The 12676-nt window shown below is 47.3% G+C and overlaps 1 protein-coding gene across 1 annotated transcript; it reads left to right on the top strand.

Moving 5' to 3' along the window:
- The first annotated feature begins 6595 nt into the window (after positions 1-6595).
- LOC106363622 lies at positions 6596-8878 on the top strand. Its single transcript, XM_013803337.1, has one exon. The coding sequence runs from the start codon at positions 6596-6598 to the stop codon at positions 8876-8878; it is 2283 nt and encodes a 760-aa protein (XP_013658791.1).
- Positions 8879-12676: the final 3798 nt, after the last annotated feature.

Here is a 12676-nt window from a genome sequence, read left to right on the forward strand (position 1 = left end):
AGCGAGACAGTACTACGACATAGCAGCCTTTAGAATAAGTGTCCCCTTGGCCTGTCTACTTTATTTTATTTAATGCCTAACGATTATTTCTATTCAGGAGATATGGCAGGAGGCGTCGCCAATGATCCTTTTATGGCCTACAAGGAAGCGGCGAAGGTGATGTCTGCGAAGAAGGGGTCCAGTAGTAGGAGCGCCTCTGGAGATGAGGTGATGATTACCGGTAGCCGTTGTTCATCAGTGGTTAAGTTGGAGCCTTCTCCATCTCTTCCAGGGAAGAAACCCAAAAGCGGCGGTATGACGACTCGATCGGCGCAGTAGTCGGCTGACATGCCTCACTCTGCAGGGATTTTAGCTGTGGCTTTGTCCAATCTAAACTTGAATGTGTTCCCTCAGGATGGTGATGTCTTGCCTATAGGAGATCCCTCGGAGGTGGTCCAAGTTCTTCAAGGAGGGCTTCTCCGGGTAAGTTTACTGCATGCCCGCTTTCCCTTTCAGTTTGGTAGCTTGATCAAGATCCGTGTTTTGTGCAGACCGTATCTCAGTTGTACCATCTCAAGGAGCGACTATCCAGTGAAGGCTTGCCAACCCTCCGAGAGGAGATCGAGGACCTGAAGCACCAGGTGTCAGGAGAGAGGGATCAGCGTGCGGCCCGGGAATTGGAGATCCATGATCTTAAGGACAATGTGAAAGATCTGGAGAAGGTGGCCGAGGCATCTTCAGCTGACACATTGGCTACGAGCCAGAAGAATCAAGAGCTGGAAGAAGAGATCGACGCCCTTAGGGCGGTGGCAGAGACCTTTCAATTTGAGATGGTGATGGCCGTGAACGGAGCGAGGGTCGTTGCTCGCTGGGAGTTGATGAGGGAATGGTTAAGGAAACAGAGTGCTCGATGGGATTTAGTCACTGCGCTGTAGCAATACAAGGCTGTGGTTGATATCACTCAAATTACCCTAAGGAGTGATTTATACTCTCTCAAATAAGAGGTCGAGTTGTAATACTTAGGGATCGAATTCACAGGGAGCTAGGGAACCTAATGGATATAATATGATTTATTAAGTAGGAACTTTTTAAGATTTAAAATGTAAATTTGCAGTTTTGGTTGAGCGAGTAATTGCTCGATTGATTGGTTGAGGTTTTGGTGCTTAAAAAGAAATAGCTAGACTTAGGGTTTCTATTCAGGAAACTTGGAATTATAATCCTACAGATGCCTGATGAATTGCATGCATGATAATGTAAAGCTCAACTGTCAATTCAACAAGTCCATCAGCTATCGCATGTTTGAACTCGTCTATTAACTAGATCTAATGACCCAAAAAAATGTGTTCGATCAATAGCAGTGTCGATCGATAATCCTATAGAGATATCGGTCGATACACCTTTCGCTCCGTCGATCGATTATCCAATTTGAATATCGATCGACGCGCTTCTAGTTAAGCTTTATGCGTGGGTTGAATGAAGCTTACTAAGCTCACTAGATCAGCTCTCGCCTTACTCTTAGAAAGAAAATTAGCTCATTTAGAATGTTTTCAGGATGAGAATGAAGCTCTCACTTTTATCTATCAATCCTAGGGAAAGTTCTAGGTAGCTAATCTAGAAACATGCATTAATGAACAATCCTAATAACAATTACCACAACTCAGCAATCTATAGTTGGGGCTAATCCCTAATAACCTATTTAAACCGTAAATATAACAGTGGAACTACTCAGACATGGCCAAGCAATTCATGAAATCAATTAGGTTAGAAAACTTCATAGAATAGTAAAATAGATATAAATGGAGTTCCAATCACAAATTATAACTTTAGATCTTCTCTCCGATCTATCACAATCCTAAAACCTTTTGCTGAAAGTAATAAAACCAAAAACACAGAAAAACACACTTTGCCTCTAACATGGTGGCAAAGTTTATATAGTTAGGTTAAAACTCGTCAGGGGTAATTTTGTAAATTGGTGAAGACTTGGGCTTCATGTCGGCTGTGACCAAACGAGCTTTATGCGCGCTTCACTGTCGATCAATGTTCAAGTGTGAACATCGATCGATATTCCTCCTCCAATATCGACCGATGGTCGAGCTCGATGGTCATCTCGGGTGCTTGCTCCAAATATCTCCAAAATGCTCCAAAATCATCACTTATCTCCAAATTACTCCTAATCTTATAAATATAATAATTAGACTTTATAATATAATAATAGATAGTAAAAACATCTATAAACCATTTACGAAAATGAGTCAAATCCATGGTCTATCAACTCCCTCAGACTTACCATTTTGCTTGTCCTCCCTCTCAGCGCTTTGTTATAGTCATTTAGCTTGACTTTGGAGGTGATTGGGCTAGTGATGTTGAAAGTTGGCACTTGTTGGGAAACAAGTCTCCATATCTTCCTTGCGCTTGTTGAACCATGTACCAGTGAAGTCTCTCATTGCTTCATCTCCTCTGCGCCATTTGTCCTTCATTATTGTAGTTGCATCTTCTATCTTCTGCAATCTATCTCCAAGACTCTCCAGATTGAACTGATGTCTCATAAGTCTTGCGTAAGTGTCAGCTGAGATCTCCTCTCCATGGTTGTGTCTATCAGACGTGTCTGATGTTATCTTTTGTTCTTGCCTCCCTCGGTTTGAAGCTTTGTCGACCGATATCTGTTGATGAATATTGGTCGATTTGCTGTTGCGTCTATCGATCGATGGTGAAGCTTCTGGTCGACAAGCAATGTAACTCTGAATCTCCACCAATTCCCCTTGAATAGCTTCTATCTTTGAGGTCAAAGCACTAATGCTAAGATCCATTGGGAAATAGATGTCATCACATCTCCCATCAAGCCTCTCTTCTGTAGATTCCAGAGCTCTGTAGATCCCTTCTACTATCTTATCTATCTCTGCCCTGGTGTAAAACTCTGGTTGAGACTTTATCGAATGTGGGTGTGGTGGGTTGGCATCGACCGATGCTGATATGCGGTTGTCGATCGATGTGCGTAAGCGACTGTCGATCGATGTGCATAAGTGGTTGTCGATCGATGTAGGTCGAGCAACGTCGGTCGCATTCTGAATTCTGGCTATGTCTTGCTTCATCTCCTCCATGCAAGTCGTCAGCCAACTGATACTGTCATTCAGTGGATAGTAGACACCATCAAGTTTCATCTGGAAGGCTTCTTTGTTCTTCTCGTGTTCTCCACAGACTCCATAGAACATCTCATTGATCTCGTCCTTGGTGTAGATCTCTGGTACCAGCTTGGTCTATGTGAATGAGCTAGCGTATTCAGGAAGACATATGTAGCTTGGCTCATCTCTTGAAGCTCTTTCCAGAAGTCTTCTGATATCTCTGTTGTGAACACGAATGGTGTGTCTATCTAGATCTCTGGCGTATCCCTGATCATCTCTGTAGATTCCGTACTCATCTTTCTCTTCCCAGTAGAATCTCCTGGTACCCAAAAGATCGAAAGCTCTTCTGCCGAATTCTGGCCTTCTGTCGACCGATGTTGGGGCGTCAACGTTGATCGATGGTTGAGTTGGATTGCGAGTCCTCTGTTTGAAGCTTTTGTCTATGCCACCAGCTGTGTCATAGAACTCTTTTTGTAGCCTTCTGTTTGTGTTCTGGAATGTTGCGTTGTTGTATGAACAGGTTATCTGCTCCATTAGCTGCCTGAAAGATGTCTGCGATTTCCTCTCGAGATACGTGCAATGTACGTCCGTCTATTGCTCTTGCGTAGCCATCTGGGTCCCTGAAAATACCAAATTCGTCTGGAGTTAGATACTGCTTATCAGATTTATCTTTTTCGCTTACAGTGGTTTTTGGTTTTGGACGGATGTCGATCGATGTTGTATTGTTGATGTCGATCGATTGTGAATGATTGGTGTCGATCGATGGACGGATCTCCCTGTCGATCGGATGGCTGAAGCGTGTTCTTACCCAAACATTTGTTGCTCGATTCTGATATGTTTCATCGCGTCTTTGCTCTATAGCTCGTTCTGCCTCATAATCTTCATCATAAGCTTCTGTATGCATGGTGTGTGTTGCCATAGTGGGCATGTAGTAGTTGTTTCCCATTCATCTGGTCTACTGTCGACCGATTCTTCCGGTGGGGTGTCGGTCGATTTCGTATGGGCACTGTCGATCGATGTTGCAGTGTGAGTTTCGATCGACGCTGAGTATTCTGTCTCGTACTCGGCTCCATAGTGGCAAGCTGCAATGATTCCTGGATCATTGATTCTTCTTGAGGTCGTCTGTGGCTTCTTGACTGGGATAGAGTCGTAGTGGGCATTAGGATCGATGAGTGTTAGACACAACTGGTTGGTTTGCAAGTTGCACACTGCTCCCACTGTTGAGAAGAAGGTTCTCCCAAGTAATAGAGAAGAGTTCCAGTTCAGCTTGATGTCCAAGATATGGAAATCTACTGGAACTAAGGCATTACCAATCTGCACCTCTAGGTCTCTCACAATTCCTCCACAGTTCGTCTGGGAACAATCCACAAAAGTGAATAATTCTTGTGAAGGCTCCACTTGCAGACCCAGATGGTCTGCCATAACCCTAGGTAGGATGCTGACTGATGTTCATGTGTCGCACAAGGCATGTGGGAATTCAATAGCCTTCACCGTGCAGGGTATTGCAAACTGCCCAGGATCACTCTTCTTCTTCAATGTAATCCTCATCATCATTGTTGGGGTCAAAAATGGTTATTTCGAAATCAACGGCTATGATTATTGCTTATTCACGAATTTCTCGCAAAACATTCACTGAAAGAAAGATCAGAAGTGAACGAACGAGCGAATCCCGCACAAAAGCGACAAGCCGGAGAGCTGAACCATCACGCGGGTCAGCTCGCCGGCGAGTTTGGCCGTCACGCGAGTCGGCTCGCCCGGCGAGCTCAACCTGATCCCGGCCTGTCCAACTTACTTCGACTCCCGTATCTTCCGTATAGCTGTGATATCCGACCTTCGGGACCATATACTTCTCGTTTCGTTTTGATTAAAGTTATTCTCGAAGTTTTATGACTAAAAGCGAGAAATCGTATAAACGCCAAAAGGCCTAAGAACGGTCCGCAAGGATCCAAAATGGTCTAGAGGCCCATCTACGCTCTCAGAAGGGATTCAAGCCCATAAAAGTTATGACGGTTTATCCTAACTCGCAGAAATACGATAAATTCTAAGTTTCCAAAGATAAATGTAAAGATTCGAGGATAACTATCAAGATCGACGAAAAATGGAATATTCCCAAAAGAGAAAGACTTGGGCCCGAAGGCGAAGGATGGGCCACCGACCTAGAGCGACTATATAAGGAGAGCAGGAGCAGAAGAAAAGGGGATACGAGAATTTAGACTTAGAGAACTTCTGCTAGCTTAGAGAACTTAGGGCTTAGGTGGTTAGACTAGCACGGCAAGGCTTAGGACGTCTTGGCCGCCTCTTGTCATGTTGTTCCGATAGTTAGCATGTCTCTACTCCTCTCGGAGAAATCTTGTATTCATACTATTCAATAAAACGCCTCTGAGCGATTATCTATCTTTTTATCGTTCTAAAGTGATTACGCAGAGAATTCGGACATTCAAGGAAAAACGGGTTCACTCGGTTTTCCTCCATTATTATTTATTATAATCGACGGTGTGAATTTCGGTTCCCACAGTTTGGCGCTAGAAGGAGGGGCAAGGACGAATTCTCTAACTCAAAAATCACTAAACGATAAAAGACACAGGATGTCCGCTCCAGCAGCTAACGATGTCGTTTCTTGCAAGGACCGGGTAACGGCCGATCAGGCCAAACCCCACAACGATCTCCTTGTCATCGAGCTGACGATCCATGACATCGACGTAGCGAGAGTGTTGGTCGACACCGGATGCTCGGCCAATATTATCTACAAAAGCACCCTCGAAAGAAAGGAGATCGATCTGTGCGCCGTTACGGAAAGACCCAGCCCGATATTCGGACTCTCGGGAGATGCTACTATGACTCTCGGCTCGATTGACCTCATCACCGCAGGATGTCGCAAGTATGTTTTGCCACCGAGTTAAAAAGAAAGAACTTTGCGATCGAAACTTCCCATAAAAAGAAAAGAAAGCTGACTCTCGATGAGAACGCCCCGGAACGAGACTCAAAGGGCCGAAGCCCTAGAAGGGAAGCGCGAACCGACTTGCGAACCGGTAATTTCGATCTGCCTCGACGAATCCTCTCCGGAACGATGCGTCGAGATTGGAGCCAACCTCCGCGAGCCACTAAAGACAGAGCTCATCGCCTGTCTCAAAAAGAACCTCAATGCGTTCGCTTGGGCCACAGAAGATATTCCAGGGATCGATATCGGCATAACGTGTCATGAGCTTAACATCGACCCGTCCTACAAACCCGTCAAACAAAAAAGGCGGAAGCTAGGACCGGAGTGTGCCACCGCGGTAAATGAAGAAGTCGAAAGACTCCTGAAGGTCGGATCAATAACATAAGTTAGGTATCCAGACTGGCTCGCTAACCCGCTCGTGGTCAAAAAGAAAAATGGCAAATGGCGAGTATGCGTCGAATTCACCGATCTCAACAAGGCCTGTCCAAAGGATTGCTTCCCACTCCCGCACATCGACCGACTGGTCGAAGCAACAGCAGGGAACAAACTCTTATCATTTATGGATGCCTTCTCCGGGTACACTCAGATCATGATGAATCCCGACGATCGTGAGAAAACTGTGTTCATCACCGATCGGGGAACATATTGCTACAAAGTAATGCCTTTCAGTCTCAAGAATGCATGCGCCACTTACCAGCAACTTGTCAATCGAATTTTCTCCGAACAGCTCGGCAAGACTATGGAGGTATACATCGATGACATGCTCGTAAAGTCTCTTGACGAGCACGACCACGTCTCCCATTTGGAGGAGTGCTTTGCAAAACTTAACGCCCACAACATGAAACTGAACCCTGCAAAGTGTAGATTCGCGGTGGCATCAGGAGAATTTCTCGGGTACCTAGTCACGTGTCGTGGGATCGAAGCCAATCCTAAGCAGATAAACGCGTTAATAGAGATGGTCTCGCCAAAGAAGAAACGGGAAGTCCAAAGGCTAACCGGAAGAGTCGCGGCCTTGAACCGTTTCATCTCGCGCTCGACGGATAAGTGTCTTCCTTTCTACGACACGCTAAAAGGGAATAAGAAGTTCGAATGGTCGAAGGAATGTGAGAAAGCTTTCCAACAGCTAAAACGTTACCTGGCCACTCCTCCCGTCCTCGCAAATCCAGTGGAGGGAGAACCCTTGTTCCTGTACATCGCAGTCTCCACAACAGCGGTAAGCGGCGTTTTGATTAGAGAGGAATGCGGTGGGCAAAACTCAATCTTCTACATAAGCAAAACGTTACTGGACGCTGAGACCCGGTATCCCCTGATGGAGAAACTAGCATTCGCAGTTGTGACATCGGCAAGGAAACTCCGGCCGTACTTTCAGTCGCATACCATAATAATCCTCACCACCTTCCCCTTGCGAACGGTCTTGCACAGTCCGAGTCAGTCAGGACGACTCGCAAAATGGGAAATCGAACTCAGCGAGTACGACGTGGAGTACCGCCCAAGAATCTGCGCAAAATCTCAAGTACTAGCGGACTTCTTGGTAGAATTGCCCACGGGGGATATGACAAACACGGAACCAGACTCAACCTGGATCCTTCACGTCGACGGATCATCGTCCAAACAAGGATTCAGGTTTGGAATCTGGCTCACGTCTCCGACCGGCAAAGTCTTGGAACAGTCGTTCCGATTGGAATTCCATGCGTCGAACAACGAGGCCGAATATGAAGCACTCATCGCAGGATTACGATTAGCCCATGGGCTTAAGATCCGCAACATTCACGCTTACTGTGACTCTCAGTTAGTCGCAAATCAGTACAGCGGAGAATACGAAGCGAGGGACGAAAGAATGGATGCATATCTAAAACTCGTCCAAGACCTCTCCCGAGACTTCAACCACTTCGCCCTCACTAGGATTCCTCGCTCGGAAAACACTCAGGCGGATGCCTTGGCCGCACTCGCATCAAGTTTGGATTCTGGACTAAGACGAGTAATCCCCGTCGAGTTCATCGAACACCCAAGCATCGGACCACCAGTGGTCGCCAATCTGATTCGAGCACAAATCAAAAATGCTGAGGAAGTCGAAGACCCACCAGAAGAAAACATGGATCAGTCGGAATACAGCTGCGACAGCCCATGGCTAGAGCCAATCCGAGCATACATAATCAACGGAATGCTTCCCACTGAGAAATGGGCGGCCCGAAAAATCAAGACCCAGGCCGCGCGATATGTGACGGTAGAAGGAGAAATCTACAAATGGAGATTCTCCGGCCCACTCATGGCCTGCGCCGAAGGCGAAAAACCAAGAAGAGTAATGGAGGAGGTTCATTCCGGATCATGTGGGAACCACTCCGGCAGAAGATCTTTCGCCGTAAAAATAAAACGCCATGGTTATTACTGGCCAACTATGATCAAAGACTATGAGAAGTTCGCACGGAAGTGTGTAAAATGCCAAAGGCACGCGCCGACAATCAATCAACCCGCAGAAGTCCTCTCGTCCATCTCGTCTCCGTATCCCTTCATGCGATGGTCCAAGGATATCGTCGGGCCATTACATGACTCGAAGCAGAGACGCTTCCTCCTGGTCCTCACGGATTTCTTCTCAAAGTGGGTAGAGGCAGATGCCTACGCAAGTATCAAAGACGTACAAGTCGAGAACTTCATATGGAAGAACATCATCACCAGACACAGGGTCCCTTACGAAATCGTGACAGACAACGGATCTCAGTTCATCTCAACCCGATTCGAAGCATTCTGCGAGAAGTGGAAGATACGACTGACCAAGTTGACTCCCAGATATCCGCAGTGCAATGGCCAGGCAAAGACCACCAACAAACCGTCCTCGACGGGTTAAAAAAGTGCTTAGAAGCCAAAAAGTGGCGATGGGCAAAAGAGCTCGAAGGAGTTCTTTGGTCGCATCGTACGACCCCGAGACGGGCTACGGGTGAAACCCCATTCGCCCTTGTTTACGGAACGGAATGTATGATCCCCACGGAAGTAGAATTTCCCGGAGTACGGAGAAGATTCCTCCCCGAACGAGAACATCTTAACAGCGCGATGCTACTTGACGAACTCGTTCTTATTAACGAGCGGTGAGATCAAGCTCTCATACGAATCCAAAATTACCAGCACGCCGCCGCAAAATACTACAACTCAAACGTTCGCCATCGCAGGTTCAAAGAAGGCGACCTGGTCCTTCGCAAAGTCTTCCAAAACACTGCCAAACGTAACGCAGGAAAACTGGAGCAAACTGGGAAGCTCCATACAAGGTCATAAAGGTAGTCCGACCAGGATCATACCAAATCGCAAACATGCAGGATGTCAAGATCCAAAGAACCTGGAACGCGATGCATCTTAAGAAATACTACCACTAATCATAAAGTGGATCCAAAGAACTACGAGATGGCTTGATCCCCGAAAAGAGAGTACGTAGGCAGCTCGCCCAGCGAGTTCAGCTATCCCCCCATCTTAAAAAGGGGGGGGGGAATGTGTAAGTATACTCGTATACTCCCACAACTTTCAAAAAGTCGATCTTTTCGAAACTTTTTACGGAAAAATACGCGATGCTACAATCGCTAAGCCCACCATCCGACAAATGGCTAGAACGGCGGTCTAGCTTGCCCAGAACGCCTAAATCAGCTATCACGCTAAAACCAACAAACCCACAAATGCTCATAAAAAAAAAAGCATCCTTGGTAAAAACCTTCAAGAAAAACGCGGCTCAAAACAAAAAAGATTAACTTCTGGCACTGTGAGACGTCGCAACACGCTTGAAGTTACGGTCTTTCCAACACTTATGGAAACAACACTCTTGTTAAAATCAACATACCTCTAATGGTAAAATGCCTTTAAAATGGCATCACTTCTTTGTTGCTGATCACAACAAACGAACCCTAACGTCCTAAACAGACACTAGCCGCCCTCGAAAGGATAGGCTCTCTTACATCCGACAAGGATACCATAGCACGCTATACAAGAAAATCCAAAATTTTGGCCAGCACCTCCAAACGGCCTTTGGAAGTAGCTCGATTCATGCCAAGACAAGTCATATAAGCCGATAACACTTTGCGGACTTTATATCGGTACGAATCAGGTAGAAATCGAAAATAGGCAAAACGAAAGCCGACTTGTCATCGCATAGCCTTAGTCCGAAAGTAAACCTAGATCTTGCCCTAAACCCAGTCTTGCTGGATCCTGACATCTCAAAGGCATAATATCGACATCCCGATATGAGATCCCAAAACTTGTCTCTTCACTTAAGTCTATACGTTTTCACGAGTCCTCGCACAAAGCAAAAGCTGTGCGCTCAACAGACTATGGATACAGTGATCGTCCGGGTGTAAGGAACGAGACGACAACTCACTCCTTCGCCCTCTAACTTCGAAAAACACGGAGTTCTCTCGATTTATAATAAGCCGAAAAAGTTTTATAGATTGAGCCAAGCATTATACAAAAAGCCGTAACAAGGGCAGGGATTCAAAGCCACCAACGGCCAGTCCCGAAACATACACATTGTGGCCTCACAAACAGGCCAAAACAAAAAATAAAAAAAAATCCCCGAAAGGATCGTTACCCTAAGCACTCCTCGGAGCACCACCTTCATCCTCAACCTCACAGCCATCGCCTCCCTCGGCCGCTTCGTCGTTTCCTCTCCCGCTAGCAACATCTCCACCTTCTTCAGCCACGGGGCCTTGCTCCTCGGTCTCTCCCGAACACGGCGTGAGGGTGCACTCGAACTGCAGCTGAGAGAGGATCGAGTCGAAGTCCCTGTCGGAAGCCTTCAACTCCTCCTTGCGAGACAACAGCCTGGCTTCTTCGGAGTCCAGAGTCGGAGCCATGTCGCCTTTGAGAAGGTGGATCTCGTTCAGGCTTCCCTCGACGCTCGCCAGAGCCAGGTCCTTCTCGCGGACTGCCATGAGGGAATCAAACAGAACAGCCATCCTCGTCAGGCGAGCGTGAAAATCATCCCTCGAAACAACAGTCCTCGACTCTTCTAGGTTCTGAAATTCACGCTGGAGACGACGGACTTCGGAAGCCTTGCTCTTCTTCTCTTTCTTCAGCTTGAACAATGCGCTCGCCGACTTTCCGAGGTCCCGCTCGAGACCAAAGACCCGAACCTCCAGCTGAGAGAGCTCAGAAGCACGAGCAGCTTCAGTAGATTTCAATGCGGCCTCGGCTTGTTTCAATGCCTCTCGCGATTCAGCCAGGCCCCTTGTCGAACGCTCTATCTCTGATCCGCAGTCGCTGAGCATCCCGTCAATCAGGGATACAGACTATACATGAAATAATGATCATGATTATTGTAGAACAAGGTGGCTTATGCTGAAAATAGTCAAAACAAACCTTGGCACGATGTTGCGACAAAGGTCCCGAGGGCTCCCCTTCCGCGCCAGCAGTACATCTCCTCTTCTTGACGGTCTCGGTCGCAGCGCCAGTCCTCTTGCGACTTTTGGTCAAAGGAGCAGCACTGGACGCGGGAAGCCATAGGACGATCTCATTCCTATCCAAAGGTGGAGGCATCAACTCCGTCACCTTCTCCTCCTTAGGAGCTGGGACTGGTATGGTCGAAGAGCCTGAGGGTTGAGACAAGACCTCTGGAACTTTAACAGGAACCATGGCCGATTCTGCGAGGGGCGTGGCATCACCAGGGGACTTGTTTCCTCCAGTCGAGGTCGACATCGCGGGCGAAGAAAGGATAGCTGGCACCTCAGGCTGAATCCGACCCCCTTCCTTCTCGGTACTGCATCTGAACAGTCTCTCTTTGAAAGAAAGAAACCCGGCGACGAAGGTTGGAGTAGCTTCATGCATGGCCGGAGTCGGAAGTGCCGAGTTGGCCTCACCCATCTCGACATCGGAGCTTTTCTTTTCACTTGGGGAGGAAGACATTCTTGATAGGTAGTTTGAAGAAAAGAGAATGTGAGAGAAAGAGATGTGTGAAGAATGAGGAGTGGTGAGTTGCTACTTATAAGGATATGAGGGTGACGTGGATTTCCGCAATAAATATTCTTAGCCAAAGATTTCGATTTCTAATTCACATCATTCGCCCGCAAAATCGTCTCCGAGTCTTACGGGCTGGGGGGCTAACTGTTGCGGTCAAAAATGGTTATTTTGAAATCAACCGCTATGATTATTTCTTATTCACGGATTTCTCGCAAAACATTGTCTGAAAGAAAGATCGGAAGTGAACGAACGAGCGAATCCCGCACAAAAGCCATTCGCCGGAGAGCTGAACCATCACGCGGGTCAGCTCGCTGGCGAGCTCAACCATCACATCGGTCAGCTCGCCGGCGAGCTAAACCGACGTGTGGTTATACTCGCCCGGCGAGCTCAACCATCACGCCGGTCAGCTCGCCCGGCGAGCTCAACCATCACGCCGGTCAGCTCGCCCGGCGAGCTCAACCATCACGCCGGTCAGCTCGCCGGCGAGCTCAACCATCGCGCCGGTCAGCTCATCGGCGAGCTGAACCGTCGTGTGGTTGTGCTCGCCAGCGAGTTCGGCCCTCACGCGAGTCGGCTCGCCCGGCGAGCTCGACCTGATCCCGGCCTGTCCGACTTACTTCAACTTACTTCGGGACCATATACTTCTCGTTTCGTTTTGATTAAAGTTATTCTCGAAGTTTTATGACTAAAACTGAGAAATCTCGTATAAACG

Source organism: Brassica napus, chromosome C5, assembly GCF_020379485.1.
Source record: "Brassica napus cultivar Da-Ae chromosome C5, Da-Ae, whole genome shotgun sequence".
In the NCBI taxonomy this organism is placed as follows: Eukaryota; Viridiplantae; Streptophyta; class Magnoliopsida; order Brassicales; family Brassicaceae; genus Brassica; species Brassica napus.

What these genes read in the sequence shown, in the direction of transcription:
- LOC106363622 (XM_013803337.1), top strand. Translation starts at nt 6,596, where the DNA reads ATGGATGCCTTCTCCGGGTACACTCAGATCATGATGAATCCCGACGAT.